This window comes from Mandrillus leucophaeus, unplaced genomic scaffold (assembly GCF_000951045.1).
Source record: "Mandrillus leucophaeus isolate KB7577 unplaced genomic scaffold, Mleu.le_1.0 Scaffold69, whole genome shotgun sequence".
Taxonomy (NCBI): Eukaryota; Metazoa; Chordata; class Mammalia; order Primates; family Cercopithecidae; genus Mandrillus; species Mandrillus leucophaeus.
Window position 1 is genome coordinate 147,391 of NW_012107474.1, and position 13,358 is coordinate 160,748.

Here is a 13,358-nt window from a genome sequence, read left to right on the forward strand (position 1 = left end):
CGGGAGGCCAGTGGCAGGGGCCGAAGGGGCCTGCACCGTCAGACAGCTGGGAGGAAGGAAGACCATGTTCCTGACACAGTCAAACCAGGGGGTACCCTGGGGTTGGGTGCCCTGCAGGTGGGTGTTCTGGGGGTTGCCTTTGAAACCAGCATGTCTTCAATTATAAATAAACAAAGCAGTGCGAGGAAGAGCACGAGAGGCTGCCCCGAGCGGATCTCCACAGACGTCCGCCTGGGCCCTCCCTGCCTCTGCCTGGCCACGTCCCCATCCAGCATTTCATCTCAGCCACTCTGGTCAGGACCCCACAGCCCACCCAGCCCTGGAGGGGGCGCCCAGAACCCACGTGGGGTGAGGAGGCTCCCAGGGCTGTGGACTGTGGCCTTGGAGTCCCCTGCCAGGCACAGAGCTTACCTTTGCCCCCCGCAGCCCAGGCACACCAGGATCCCCCTAAGTGAATAAAGCGGGCTTGGTAAGCACCTGCTTGGGCCAGCCCCGTCCTCAGGCAGCGTCCACCCCGGGGGCAGGGAAGGGCGAGTTACCCAGGATGCATTTCACCGCCCTCCCCCAGCCCAGAGCCGAGGGGTCCCAGGGACACTGAGCAACTTGTGCAGGGACCCCGTGGTCCCTGCTGAGATGGCCTCTTTTAAACAATTTAAGAAAGCGAATACACGGATCTTCCAAAAAGCCTTTTGTAATGTTCCAACGTCTTGCAAATGAAAGCAAAGCATTCTCAAAGGAGCGGGTGCCACGGCAGGGGCTGGTGACAAGTGAAAGTCCAGTCCCAGGGTGGGCCCCATGTGCCCTTGGCCCCGCACACAGCAGAGGACACACTGATGAGCGCGCAGTGGGGTGAAAGGCAGCTGCTGCCCAGGGCCCAGGATAGGAGCCTCCAGGCTTCACCCCTCAGGCACCTGCCCTGGGAGCTTCGGGGCCTGGGCAGGGGTGGGGTCTTTGGGGCCAGGCTGGGGGCTGGTGTCCCCCAGGGACAGGGGAAGCAGAGGACAAAGCTCCTGGGTCCTACAAGGTCACCACGCCTCTGTCCCTGAGCCCAGGAGCCCACTTGTCCCTGAAGTTGAGGTGGGGACCCCGGGTTCTTCTCCCATGCCCCTCTTTTCAGCCCGAGTCTGAGAATATGCTTCAGGTGTGTGAACCCAGGAATCTTGATTCCTGGGCTTCGGAGAGAGAACGGGACAATGGCCCCTTAACGCTGGAAGTCTGGGTTGGAGGAGTGTGCGATTATTTCCCCGTTAGGCTTTTTTGCTGTATTTTGCAAATTTCCCAGGATGAATTCATCCTACTCCTGTCATCAGAAAACCCGAGGCAAGGCCCTGTCTCCCCCAGCCCCGGGGTGCCGAGGCCAGGGCTGAGCCAGCGACCCCCGAAACCCAGGCGCATCCGTCACTGACCTTCAGTCCTGGCAGGCCGGGGGGTCCCTGTCAGGACAGAGGAGACACAGCGTTAGTGCAGCTGGAGGCCCTGCTGTGAGATGCTTCTCCCACAAGAAAAGCCCGCTGGTAACAGTCAACAATTAAAAATGTGTGTGTAAAAGGAAATGTACTGACTTAAAATGGTAAAGCCATTCTAACTGATTATGGAATCAATTAGTTTCTGCCTAATTGAAATTTCTCATTCATTTTGCTCAGAGTACGAAACATGTCCCAGACACCCACGCTCTCCACAGGCTGCGCCTCTGAGCGTGAAGCTGGACGCTGTGGCTTCAGCCGCCCCATGTGGCCCTGGGGGCTCCTCCATGCTGGCACCACGGGAGAGATGGTGGTGTGGAGGGGACAGCGGGGCTGGGGGAGGAAGGGGCTGCCGGCCCCTGGGTCTGCCCCTGACACAGCTGAGCTGTCTGAGCAGTTGTTTTGGGATTTTGGTCACTCTTTGCTGGCCCTAATCCTGAGCAGTACATATGTTAACAGTAGAACAAGGTGGAGATTTCATAGGAATTTCAGATTCTACTCAGGCCGAACATTTGTTACTTCCCAAAATTGGGGCCACAAAAAGAATGTGATGACTTGAATTTCCCCAGAAAGGCCTGTCTTTCGGGCGGCATGCGGCCCCACGCTCCTTTGTCTTGACCACCCACAGTGTCTCCCACTTTGCAGACCAGGCCCTCATCCCGTGACTTTACTTCAATGAAGGGGCATCTCCCAAGAGCAAGGGTGGCCCACGGTGGCACAGCGCCTGCCACATGCGGCCCTCACAGCTCTGTGGGGCAGCGTCCGGCCCCATGCAAGGCTGGTGGCTCTCAGGGACACCCTCCTGCCCCAGACAACACTCCCTCAGCCCTCAGAGCTGGCCATGCCCAGCTCACAAGAGTACCTGCGGCCCATCGGCGCCTCGGGCTGTTGACCAGAAGGGCCCCCCGGAGCCTTCCATGTCATCCTGGAGGAGACACACAAGACACGCGTGGGCCTGTGTCCCTTCTTAGGGAAGGGCCCCTCCCTGGGGCTGGCACTGACCCCTCACTTTGGGGCCACGGTGGCCTGGGGAGCCTCCATTCTCGGAAGGGGACTGTCTACCTGGTGGCAGGGCCGGGGTGGGGGCCCCCAGGGGCAGCCCATCTCGGGTCAGCTCATTCGCTCTTGGTCAGGGCACAGGTGCCAGGGTATGGCTGGGCCGAGTTCCCCATCAGCACTGTGGGGCACGGGTGACGGGAGAGAGACTCGAGCTCCACCATGGGGAATATGGAATCGTGGGCCAAGGCAGCGCCAGTGAGACCACCGCGCAGGACGTGCTGCTCTGTGAGTGAGATGCCGGGGTAGCAGGGCTGGGGCAAAGGCAGCCCCCGGCACTCCAGGGGGTCAGATGTAGGCGGTACTCACAAATCCAGCGGGGAGTCCTCGTCCTGGTGGCCCAGGGGGCCCAGGGGGCCCAGGGGGGCCTGGTGGTCCAGCGGGTCCAGGGGCTCCTGCCAGGCCGCTCTCCCCGCGAGCGCCAGCAGGACCGGCGTCTCCCTTGCTCCCCTGCATGAGGTGAGGAGAGCGTGTCAGGACCCAGCCCAGCCCCCGCTGGCCCTGCAACCCTGGTGTAGATATGTTTTCTTATGATACCTTCTAAACCCTGCAAACCAAAAGGTAAGGAACATTCCGCAAAGCAACGCAGACCTCACAGCAGCCTTTCTTCTAACTTTATGCTGGAGAGATCTATGTGTGTGTGTGTGTGTGTGTGTGTGTGTGTGTGTGTGTGTGTGCATATGCTGGATATTGTGTGTGTGTGTGCGCGCACATATGCTGGAGATTGTGTGTGTGTGCGCGCACATATGCTGGAGATTGTGTGTGTGTGTGTGCGCGCACATATGCTGGAGATTGTGTGTGCATGTGTGCACATATGCTGGAGATTGTGTGTGCATTGTGTGTGCACACGCGTGTATATATGCTGGAGATTGTATGTGTGTGTGTGCATTGTGTGTGCGTGCGCGCGTGTATATGCACATGCCTTCATTCCCAGCCTGTGTCCTCTCAGCCCCTCCTGGTGCTCTCACCACCTGACTCGCTGCTGTCCTCTTCCTCATGCCTCTCCCCACCGGCCTTCCTTCCCTCATCACCCCCAGCCTGGGGCTTGGCCGTGCTCTGGGGGAAGTTCCCTGTTAGTGCCAACCCTGTCCAGCCCAAGGTGAGGAGCTCCAGATGTTTTGGACGTGATTCGAGTGGGTGGCCCACAGAGGCCTGGATCCTCGAGGGGACCTCCGGGGGCATGTGTGGTCGTGGGGTTGGCACAGATGCCAACTGGAGGCCCAGGACCAGCTCCCAGCACCTCCTCTGCAGGGTTCCGGCTCCTCCTCCAGCTCCACTCCAGCAGAACAGGAGGAGGAAGTGGGTCGTTGTGGGGGCGTCAGATAAGCTGTCTGGTCAAGCAGGCTGTGGCCCAGACCTCAGGCTGCCCAAAGGCAGGCTGGGTCCATGGAGAGTGGCTGCCCTGAGTCCAGAGGGTCTGAGCAGACTCTGGACCAGGCCAGGGCCACCAAGGACACCCCAGTTGCCTTCAGGGCTCCCTCCGAGTGCCCCCAGACGCTCATGAGCCTGCAGGGCAGGCCGATGGGGCTCGCTTGTGGGAGGATGTTGGGGGGCCCAGCTCAGGACCCTCCCCAGGCCACAGGCGACCTCTCCACCTGCAGTGGCCCAGCCCCTCCTCCCGAAGCTCCCAGAGCTGCTTTATCGCACTCGCCACAGGGAGCTCGTTTCCAGAGGAGCTCAGCTTCCAGGACACATCTACCCTCAGTTCACCAGCAGACCAGAGCTCGGTGGAAGCCACATCGCAAGAGTGACAGAGGCCGCTGCCAGCAATTCCGGCAGGGTGGACGGCTGGCAGGATTGGGGGTCAAGGCCAGCCCCAGGAGAGCTCACTCCCTCGACCGTGGGGCCCCCACCCTCCTTGGGGGCACGACCACTGAGTGGGCACCAGGGGCAGGGGACGGCTGTGCCGGGGATGCTGCTCGTACCTTATGTCCTGGGGCGCCTGCTTCACCCTGTACGGAAAAGAGCAGGGTTATGACAAAATCAGGCCCGCAGCACAGAGGACAGAGGAAGGCGCGTCGCCCTGCCAGGAACTACGCCCCGACCGGGATCCCTGCTTTGCTGCCTGTGCTGGTTTAATAGTTTCTGAGGCTGTTGCCACTGTCATCCCCCTTTCTGGTATGGTTGGGGTCCTGAAAGGGAAGCCACAAGGGACGCCAAGCCTGATCCCAATGCTGGACCCGGCTCCACGTGGGGCCTGGATGCCTCCCCAGGGAGGGTCCTTCAGCTCAGCCACAGGCTTAGAGCCGCAAGGGGCATTGACAGCCAACGTCCCCTGCTCAGCCCAAAGCAGAGCAGCTCTCATCTGAGATCACGCTGGAGACCGCTCCCCAGGGGGCTGGACGCAGGCGCCTCCCGCAAGGTCCACCCACAGACGCCCGGGGCCCCGGCTCCTGGCGTCAGTCCGACAGAGGCTCATGGCCACTGCCCCGTAACCAGTGTGGAAACTTGGAGTAAGATCTCAGATCTCGCGGGGCGCCCACGTTCTTAAAACCCATGAGTCCGGCATCATCACGGTCCATAATTTCTACCCGAGTGCCCAGGTCAGGGCGACCTCCAGAGCCCGAGGCCCCAGGCTGTGGGGCTGTGATGGGGGCGGCTATTCCTGGCACTTCCCCTTCACGGACGTCACCAGGCACCCCTGGACCCCCAGCGCTCGGCCAGCCCTGGCCACATGGTGTGGTGCCGGGCCCCATTCACCCTAGACTCGAGGGGAGACTTACCAGGCTGCCTTTCTGCCCCGTCCTTCCTGGGGGCCCCTCTTTTCCTGGAGGGCCTGGGGGTCCCTGGAGGAGAGCAGAGCATAGTGGATCTTGATGGCATTCAGCCACTGAAATGATTTCTGGGTTAACAGGTTATCTGGGCTTCCACGGGTGGCCCAAAGGCAGGACACAGAGCGTTCCCCAGACACAGGGCCCGGGTCCCAGGGCTCACGGGAGACCCCACGGCCTGTGCAACCCACAGTTTCACGGCCACATTGGCAGGATGAGATGGCAGGGCCGACAGCACCACGGCCGGAAGGCACTTAACACCAGGGCTGGGGTACCCGCTGCTCCCTCTGAGAGACGGTCTGGCCACACGTATGAATATGGATTAGGCATATTCTTTAAGCCCAAATTGTCCCTTAGATTGGATGCTGGGGAGGGCTTGCCACGCGGCACCCAGAGAGGCCTCAGAGCCAATGGTGATGGCGAACGCCCATCAGGAGGGTTGGTTGGCTCAGGTAGGGACTGTCACGGAGGCAGGGGCACGTCATGGGTGACCTAACCACACACTCCCTGCCCTACACGCCACAGCACGTTACTGAGTGACCTCGGGCCACGGGATGCCAGCGCAGCGTGACCCAGTTACGGCAGCCATGTCTGCAGGCACCTGCTGCCCGTCATATGTGGCAGAGCCAGTGGGGAGCCTGCCGCGGGGCCCTGAGACCCCATGAGCTGTGCTGGCCAAGCAGGCTCCTCCCTCCCCTGGCCCTCTGGCAGTGCTGACCTCGGCCCTCCCCCCCCCACCCATGGGAATTGCTCATGGAGACACTCTGTGCAGTCCGCGGACCCACAGGGCCAGAAGTCGGAGGCCTTGCTTGCAGCCACCCCCACTGGTCAGCACCACCAGAACCACGGGGTGGCCACTGAGGTGCCTCCACACACCCCAGGGTGGCCCCGAGTCTGGAGTTGTCCGCCAGCTCCCAGGGGAGATGAGGTGAGGGGCGGGGACTGGGGAGGCCTGAGGTGGGGCAGGGGTCCCACGTGGGGTGTTCACCCCCCACTCCCAGCAGACAGGACTCCTGAGGCAGGACTTACCGGGAGGCCGGGAAACCCGGGGGGACCCTCGCGCCCAGGCACACCAGGAAGGCCGGCAGGTCCTGGGACGTCAGAACTGTTCACCCCAAAGCGGCCTGGCTCGCCGGGCAGGCCTGGGACACCGGGGGGTCCGGGGGGTCCGGGGAAGCCTCGAGGACCCTGGACGTGGGCAAACACAGATGGTCACAGCCCATGTGGCAGCCACCAGGGATGACCACCATCCTCAAACCAGGCCTTGTCCCCACCCCCCACAGGATCCCAACTGAATCTCGGGGGTCCGTGGCCTGTCCCTCACGGGCACAGACATCGGGCAGCGCCGCAGGTTAAGGGCCACTCACCCGCAGGGCCTCCAGATCACCACCGAAGCCAGATCCCTCCATGTCAATGAAGGTCTGAGGAAAAGAGCCGAGAGACGCATTGCCCCGAGCTTGGCCCCCGCCTGGCTACTCCTGGCCCCCGCCCCGCAAGCTGCGCATCAAGCTGTTTCTACGAGGAGCTGAGAAACCACGGCCCCTCTGCTGCCCCCAGAGAAGCCTGAAGGCAGGTGGGTGGGAGCTCCCACCACACCTGAGACCCCTCGGCTCAGCTGAGACCCCATGCAAGCCCCTGAGGGTGGAGCTGATCCTCCTGAGCCAGATGCCCTCCCAGAAGCAGTACCTGCTTTTGAGGACGGCAGAGCCCAGGTCACAGGAAGCCAAGGGCGGGACTCACCAGCTTGTCGTGTCTGAAGGAGGGTCCTGGGGGCCCCGGAGGCCCTTGGGGTCCTGGGGGTCCTCTCGCTCCAACCCCGGGGTCTCCCTGGGAACACAAGACAAGCTCGTCACACCCTGGGCACGCACGCAGCCCCCACCTCGGGCCAACACAGGAAGGGGCCCCGCCCAGCCACGAAGACTCACCTTGTCGCCCTTGGGGCCCACGTCCCCCGGAGTCCCGGGGAAGCCCTGCGGCCCGGTGTCGCCCTGGAACACAGCAGCCGGGAGCCCGGTCAGGGGAGGCACCCCACCATGGGCCACAGCCTGGCACCCTCAGTGCTCTTCCCCCAGGCAGGGGACAGACGGGAGCTGAGCGCTTCAGGGGAGTCTCCGGGGCCCGGAAAGTAGGAGGGTGCCAGGCCCAGCAGATTGTCTCCCGCCTGAGCCCATCTCGCCAGCCACGCCTGGGGGAAGCTGTGGGGAGCATCCCTCGGGAGGTCACAGCAGGTCCCCCGACGGCCTCCACAATAGCCGGTGCTTGGGTTGTTACATATATGTGTGTGGATGTGGTATGCACGGTATGTGTGAGGGGTGTGGTGTGTGCATGTGTGATATGTCTGTGTGGCGTGAGTGTGCATGTATGGTGTGCATAACGCACGGTGTGTGCATGTGTGTGCACACGTGGTATGTGTATGTGTGTAGTGTGTGGCCATGTGTGGTGTATGCCGTGTGTGCGTGTGGTACGTGTACATGTGTGCATGTGCCCACCTGTGGTGTGTGTAATGTGTGGTGTGTGCACACGTGGTGTGTGTAGTGTGCATGTGTCCACGTGTGGTGTAGGGGGATGTGGTGGGCAGAGCATCTGCGTGTTTGCTGCACGGGGAAGCAGGTGAGGGCCTCGTGCCCAGGTGAAGGCCAGTGTTTTGAAGTGTCCAAGTGATGGTGACAAAGTCGGGCAGGATTTCCTTTTCCGGATGGGAACGTCTAAGATCAAGCCTGTTGCTGAGCCCTGTGGATCCTCATCCCACCCACTCACACATTCACACACGCAAACACTCAAACACATACGTGCATGCACACATGTTAACACATGCACACACATTCATACACGCACATACACACTCACACAAGGACATGCACACACATTCACACACATGCACACATACACGTGCACACAGATTCACACATGCACATACTGAAACACATACATTCACATACATTCACACACACACATATTCACACACACATTCACACATGCACGCGCACACACACACATACAAACACACGCACACACATTCACACACGCCCACACATTAAAACACACACGCATGCACACTCAAACACATGCACACACATTCACACACATGCACACACACATACCCACATTCACTCACACATGCTCACACTCTCACACGTGCACACATTCAAACACAGGCACATGCATGCACATGCACACACACACACATGCACACACGCACACACACGTGTGTGCCCTGCTGTGGGTGGGCCCCATGGATCCTCACCCCACACTCACACACGCGTGTGTGTACCCTGTTGCAGTGGGTAGGCCCCGTGCCGCCCCCCCAGCCGACTGCCCTGCTTAGTCTGCCATGGTCCTCCTCGCAGGCAGCTTGGCTGTGGGGTGCCAGGCGGTCGGTAATGACTGTTCGGTGGGCACCATGAGATGCCCTCCCTGTCCTTTCAGACTTTCTAGACTGTTTTTAACTTGAACTCTCCTGTCCAGCACTCGTGATGGCCCCACTTTCTGCCGAGTGTTACCATTTGCTGGGCAGGCTATTCCCAGATCTTTATTCGCAGTCTACCACGTCATTTCACTGTGCTTGGAAACAGTGTTTGCTGATTTTTAAAATCTGAACCACGTGTTTTGAGACAGAAGCTCTGACTTTACAGATCCCCTGGTCGCTCCGCGCTTCTCTCCTGTCTTGCGCCCCTACCCCGACTTCCTTTTTCTTTGCTGTGCGTTTTCCAAGGGTTTGGAAGCTCTGCCTTTTCTTCTTCCTAGTAGTTGTGGCCTAAATGTCTCAACACAAACACATAACTACCTATTTCCCATCAAGTTACACTCTTCTTTACAAAATTTCATTTTAAAAATGGTTTTGCTGTACAGTCTCCTCCTAAAAAGAGTGTCCCCAGCAACACAGCCCTGGGGTCTAAGCAAACATCACAGATAACATGGGGATCAGAAAGAAAAGCAGACTTACCGGCTTTCCGTCTTCACCAGGGTCACCCTGGGTGTGCAAGAGAAGCTGTGAGTGATCGGAAATGCCACCTCCAGCCCCACCCAGGGTCTGCACATGGAAATGCACCGCCCACCCCAAGTCCCCCCGAGGTGGCAAAGATGCCTTCCCCAGATGTCCCGGGACCCGCGCCAGGAGCCTCCTCGCACCCACAAGGGCTGTGTCTGAGCAGCTCCGCCTCCCACATCTGACCACCTTCCAGCACCAATCCCACGCAACGGTGGTCCCAAGGATGCTGCTGACCTGCCCCGATCCCAGCTCAGCTCACTCCCATGTCGGCCGCAGCCTCTCCCCGTCCTACCTGAGCCCCCACCTCCAGAAGGGGCTGGACTGGACGGGCAGGAGGACTCACCGGCTCGCCATCCCTTCCAGGGGTGCCGTCCCTCCCTGGCAGCCCTGGAGGTCCTTGTGGTCCGGGGACAGGTTGCAACGCTGGGCCTACAGGACCCAGGGGACTGACCGGGCACGGGAGACCCGGGGGACCAGGCAGGCAGGGGGAGCCTGGGGGGCCTGCCCGGCCAGGCGGGCCTGGAATACCTGGCTCCCCTTTCTGCCCCTTCAGGCCGCCCTGGGAATAAAGAGAACACAAGGGCCCGGGCTGGGGTGAGGCCCCACACACCCTGCCCACGTGTCCCACTGTGCCCTACAGAGTCCCGGGCTGGGCTCTGCTTCCCACGGGGGACACGCAGGGTGGATGCATGCTGGCACCGTGCGCTGGGCACAAAGGAGGCACGGGCACGGAGGGGCTTCATCAGGGCTCACCAGTGAGTGGCCCGAAAGGCCACGGGTGCTTTGGTTCAGAATGGTTCCGGAGCTCAGGGAGGTGGCCTTACCTCTTTCACGCGGCCCCCAGGGGTCTGGACACTCCCGTCCCACGTGGAGACAGAATCTGAGCCAGGAAGTGTCTGAGCTGAGAAGAGAAGCAGAGGTGGCCACTGTCAGGCCCCCCGGGTGGTCCCAGCTCTGCTCTCGGCATCCCAGATAGCCCCGGCAGCCCAAACGCGTTCAGTCCTGGAGCCTGGCTGGACACCATCAGATTCCCAGCCTCAAGCTGCACTCCCCTAAGCTCTGGCTCCCAGGCACAGGAAACAGGGAGAGAGAATTTAAAATCAACAGTAAGGCCGGTGTGGCCACCTAAGCCGATGACAGCTGAAACCTGGGAGATGCTTCCTGAACTTGTTACAAGAGACCCTAGCCCCCCAAAATGCCTTCTTATCTCCCAGCATGCTTTGTCCCTTTTCCTCTTTCCCTCCTAACTTTTAATTAAAATAAAAATGAAAACCAACAGAAATCCTGCAAGAGAAGCACAGTGAATACCCAGAGCCTGTACCCACAGCCACCATCCAGGCCTCGGCATCTCCCCACCTGCCTCACACACACACATACACTACACACACTACACACACACACACTACACACACATCACACACGCACATCACACACACACACTACACACAATACACACACACACTACACACACATCACACACACATTACACATGCACATCATACACATACGCTACACACAATACACACACACACTACACACATCACACACACACATTACACATGCACATCATACACACATGCTACACACAGTACACACACACATACTACACACACATCACACACGCACATCACACACACACTACACACAATACACACACACACTACACACACATCACACACACATTACACATGCACATCATACACATACGCTACACACAATACACTACACATACAACACACACCATGCACTGCACACCACATGTACACTACATGCAACACACACCACACAATACATACCACACACTGCACACATCACACTATGCACACACCACACACACCCACACATGCATGCACCATACACGCTACACACACATCACAAACATCACACACGTCACACAAACATGCACATCACACCACACATCACACACACATCACACACGTGCCACATATTACACATACATGCACTATATACACCACACACTACATACACCATACATCACACACATACCTCAGCATCACACAAACATGCATGTTACACACCACACTCACACATGCACCACACACACCCCACACCACACCACACACACACATCCAGAAAAGAGCTTACCTCCTAATGAAGTCACCGTGGTCTGCTCCTCGATTTCTTCACTTCTGGAATCTTCCGTGCTGCTGCCTCCAGCCAAGGGTGGAGCAGTGACCGGGGGTGGCGTGGGGAGCCTGGGTTTTAGGGCTGTGCCCTGGAGGATGAGAGGGGAGATGGCCTGTTATTCAGCCAGCAGATGCCCAGCAAAGCCTTGCTTGGTTTGTGAAATGAAATACTTAAGATTGCAAGAAGGATAAAGAAAAACCCTCTGAAACAGGAGGGTGCTGCAGGGCTGCGTGCAAGGGGCTTCCTTCCGTGGGCCGCAGGGGTGTGGCCGCCTGTGGGCTCCCCGGCTCCAGGACTGTGCCTGCCATCACCAGAGAGGCCTCCTGGCGCCTGAGAGGCCATGCTGGGAAGCTGATGAGAACCTGCAGAGGGTCCCTGCAGGGACCACATTCCCACGCCCGTCTCTAACGGAAAGCATGGCGCCTCAGTCCTGGGGCTGGGGCCTCCCCGCTCCCCGCCCCTCCTGTGTTTTCTCAGGTGGCCTGAGCTGGGAAAAGCCCTTCCTCATGCTCCTTGCACCGCCTTCTCCTCCTGGTCGTCAGACTCACACACCCGTTCATTCCCTGGTGGCCACCCACGAGCTAACGGAGGGATGGGGTGAACGGAAGGCCAAGGTCGCCTCAAAGACCAAGGAATGTGCAGGGCAGGACCTCATTTAAAGGAATGTCCTCTCACCAGAGACACTCAGTGGCCAGGCAGGGCTGGAGCGGGGCCTGTCCCCAGGCTTGGAGCATCTGCCCAGCCCAGCATCCCTGTTCCCAGCCGGGAATGTGTCTTCATGGCATAGAGGCGGCTCTTGGAGCCACACCTGTGTGTGCACATGTGTGCACTGCACTGCTTGGGGGGCTCTCCCAGGACCCTGCAGGGTGGGCTGGGCCTCGTCCAGCTACTCACCATCTCCTCCCTGAGAAGCTCCCGGGTGTCGGCGAGCCCGCTGCCAAAGTCTCCAGATGCCTGAGGAGTTTGAAAAGGGAAAGGCTGGAGAGATGGCAGCCAGGCCAGGCCCCGAGCCCAGCAGGCCTGAGAAGCAAAGGAGGCTGCTCTTGCCTCCTCCCAGCCCCCTCCCACCTCGTCCAGCCCTCTCTGGTGCTCTCGGAGGGGCCACTGGGGTGGGCACGCTGGCCTTCCCTGCCCAGGCACCCTCTGAGCTTCAACAAATCTTGTCCAATCGGGTCGCGGACAGTGACGCTTCTGAAACTGCCTCGGCCGGTGGTCAGACACGCGGAGGCGGGAGGGGAACATGCTCCTCTCCTCCGGCCAGAGCCCTGCCCTGGAGAAGGCCCCACCACAGATGCTCCCCGCACAGGTTTCCCCAGCGCAGGCCCCGCTGGGCCCAGGCCTGGGCCGAACCCACACCAAGGTGGCTGGATGTTTTAAACTTCATGAAAATCCGGAGGAGAATCATCCTCAGGGCCCGCTGACGACCCCTGAGGGCAAGGCAGGCCAGGGGAGGGGTGCAGCGCCTCGGAGACCCCCAGCACCCAGCAAGCTGTACCAGGGCACAGCCTTGTCATGGCCGCCATGTGAACAATCTGGCATCTTCTGGCATGTTCCAGCAAACAACGGACTTACCGGGTAAAATATAGAAAAAAGACATGAAACTAACATGGATGTGCACACGCTACCCACAGTTCAGCCACGGTGTCTCCTGCCCACGCCGCCCAGGAGTGAGGCTGTGGGTCCACGGCCACGTGGGGCACGCTGTGATCTGGGACCCCGAGTGAGAATTCCCTGCTCTTCCTCACACCTGGGGCCGGCGGACTCCCCTTGGCTACTACAAGATTACACACACCCCATCAACACACACGTTGCACAACACATATGCCGCACAACACACACGCCACACAACACACAGACACACAGAGACACACACGAGATTCCACACACCCCACCAACACACATCCCAACACACACACACCCCACCAACACACA

The 13,358-nt window shown here is 59.8% G+C and overlaps 1 protein-coding gene across 1 annotated transcript in view; it reads right to left on the bottom strand.

Moving 5' to 3' along the window:
• Positions 1-13,358, bottom strand: part of COL18A1 (collagen, type XVIII, alpha 1) — a 70,726-nt gene that overhangs the window by 32,966 nt on the left and 24,402 nt on the right. Inside the window, exons 3-17 of the mRNA XM_012002594.1 lie at positions 12,321-12,380; positions 11,385-11,514; positions 10,103-10,179; positions 9,622-9,837; positions 9,234-9,260; positions 7,216-7,278; positions 7,031-7,117; positions 6,658-6,711; positions 6,320-6,478; positions 5,243-5,305; positions 4,445-4,471; positions 2,829-2,969; positions 2,326-2,388; positions 1,407-1,433; positions 412-447 (exon numbers count right to left, since the gene is read on the bottom strand). Of these exons, the coding sequence (XP_011857984.1) occupies positions 412-447; positions 1,407-1,433; positions 2,326-2,388; positions 2,829-2,969; positions 4,445-4,471; positions 5,243-5,305; positions 6,320-6,478; positions 6,658-6,711; positions 7,031-7,117; positions 7,216-7,278; positions 9,234-9,260; positions 9,622-9,837; positions 10,103-10,179; positions 11,385-11,514; positions 12,321-12,380 (1,230 nt within the window). The remainder of the gene's footprint in view (positions 1-411; positions 448-1,406; positions 1,434-2,325; positions 2,389-2,828; positions 2,970-4,444; positions 4,472-5,242; positions 5,306-6,319; positions 6,479-6,657; positions 6,712-7,030; positions 7,118-7,215; positions 7,279-9,233; positions 9,261-9,621; positions 9,838-10,102; positions 10,180-11,384; positions 11,515-12,320; positions 12,381-13,358) is intronic.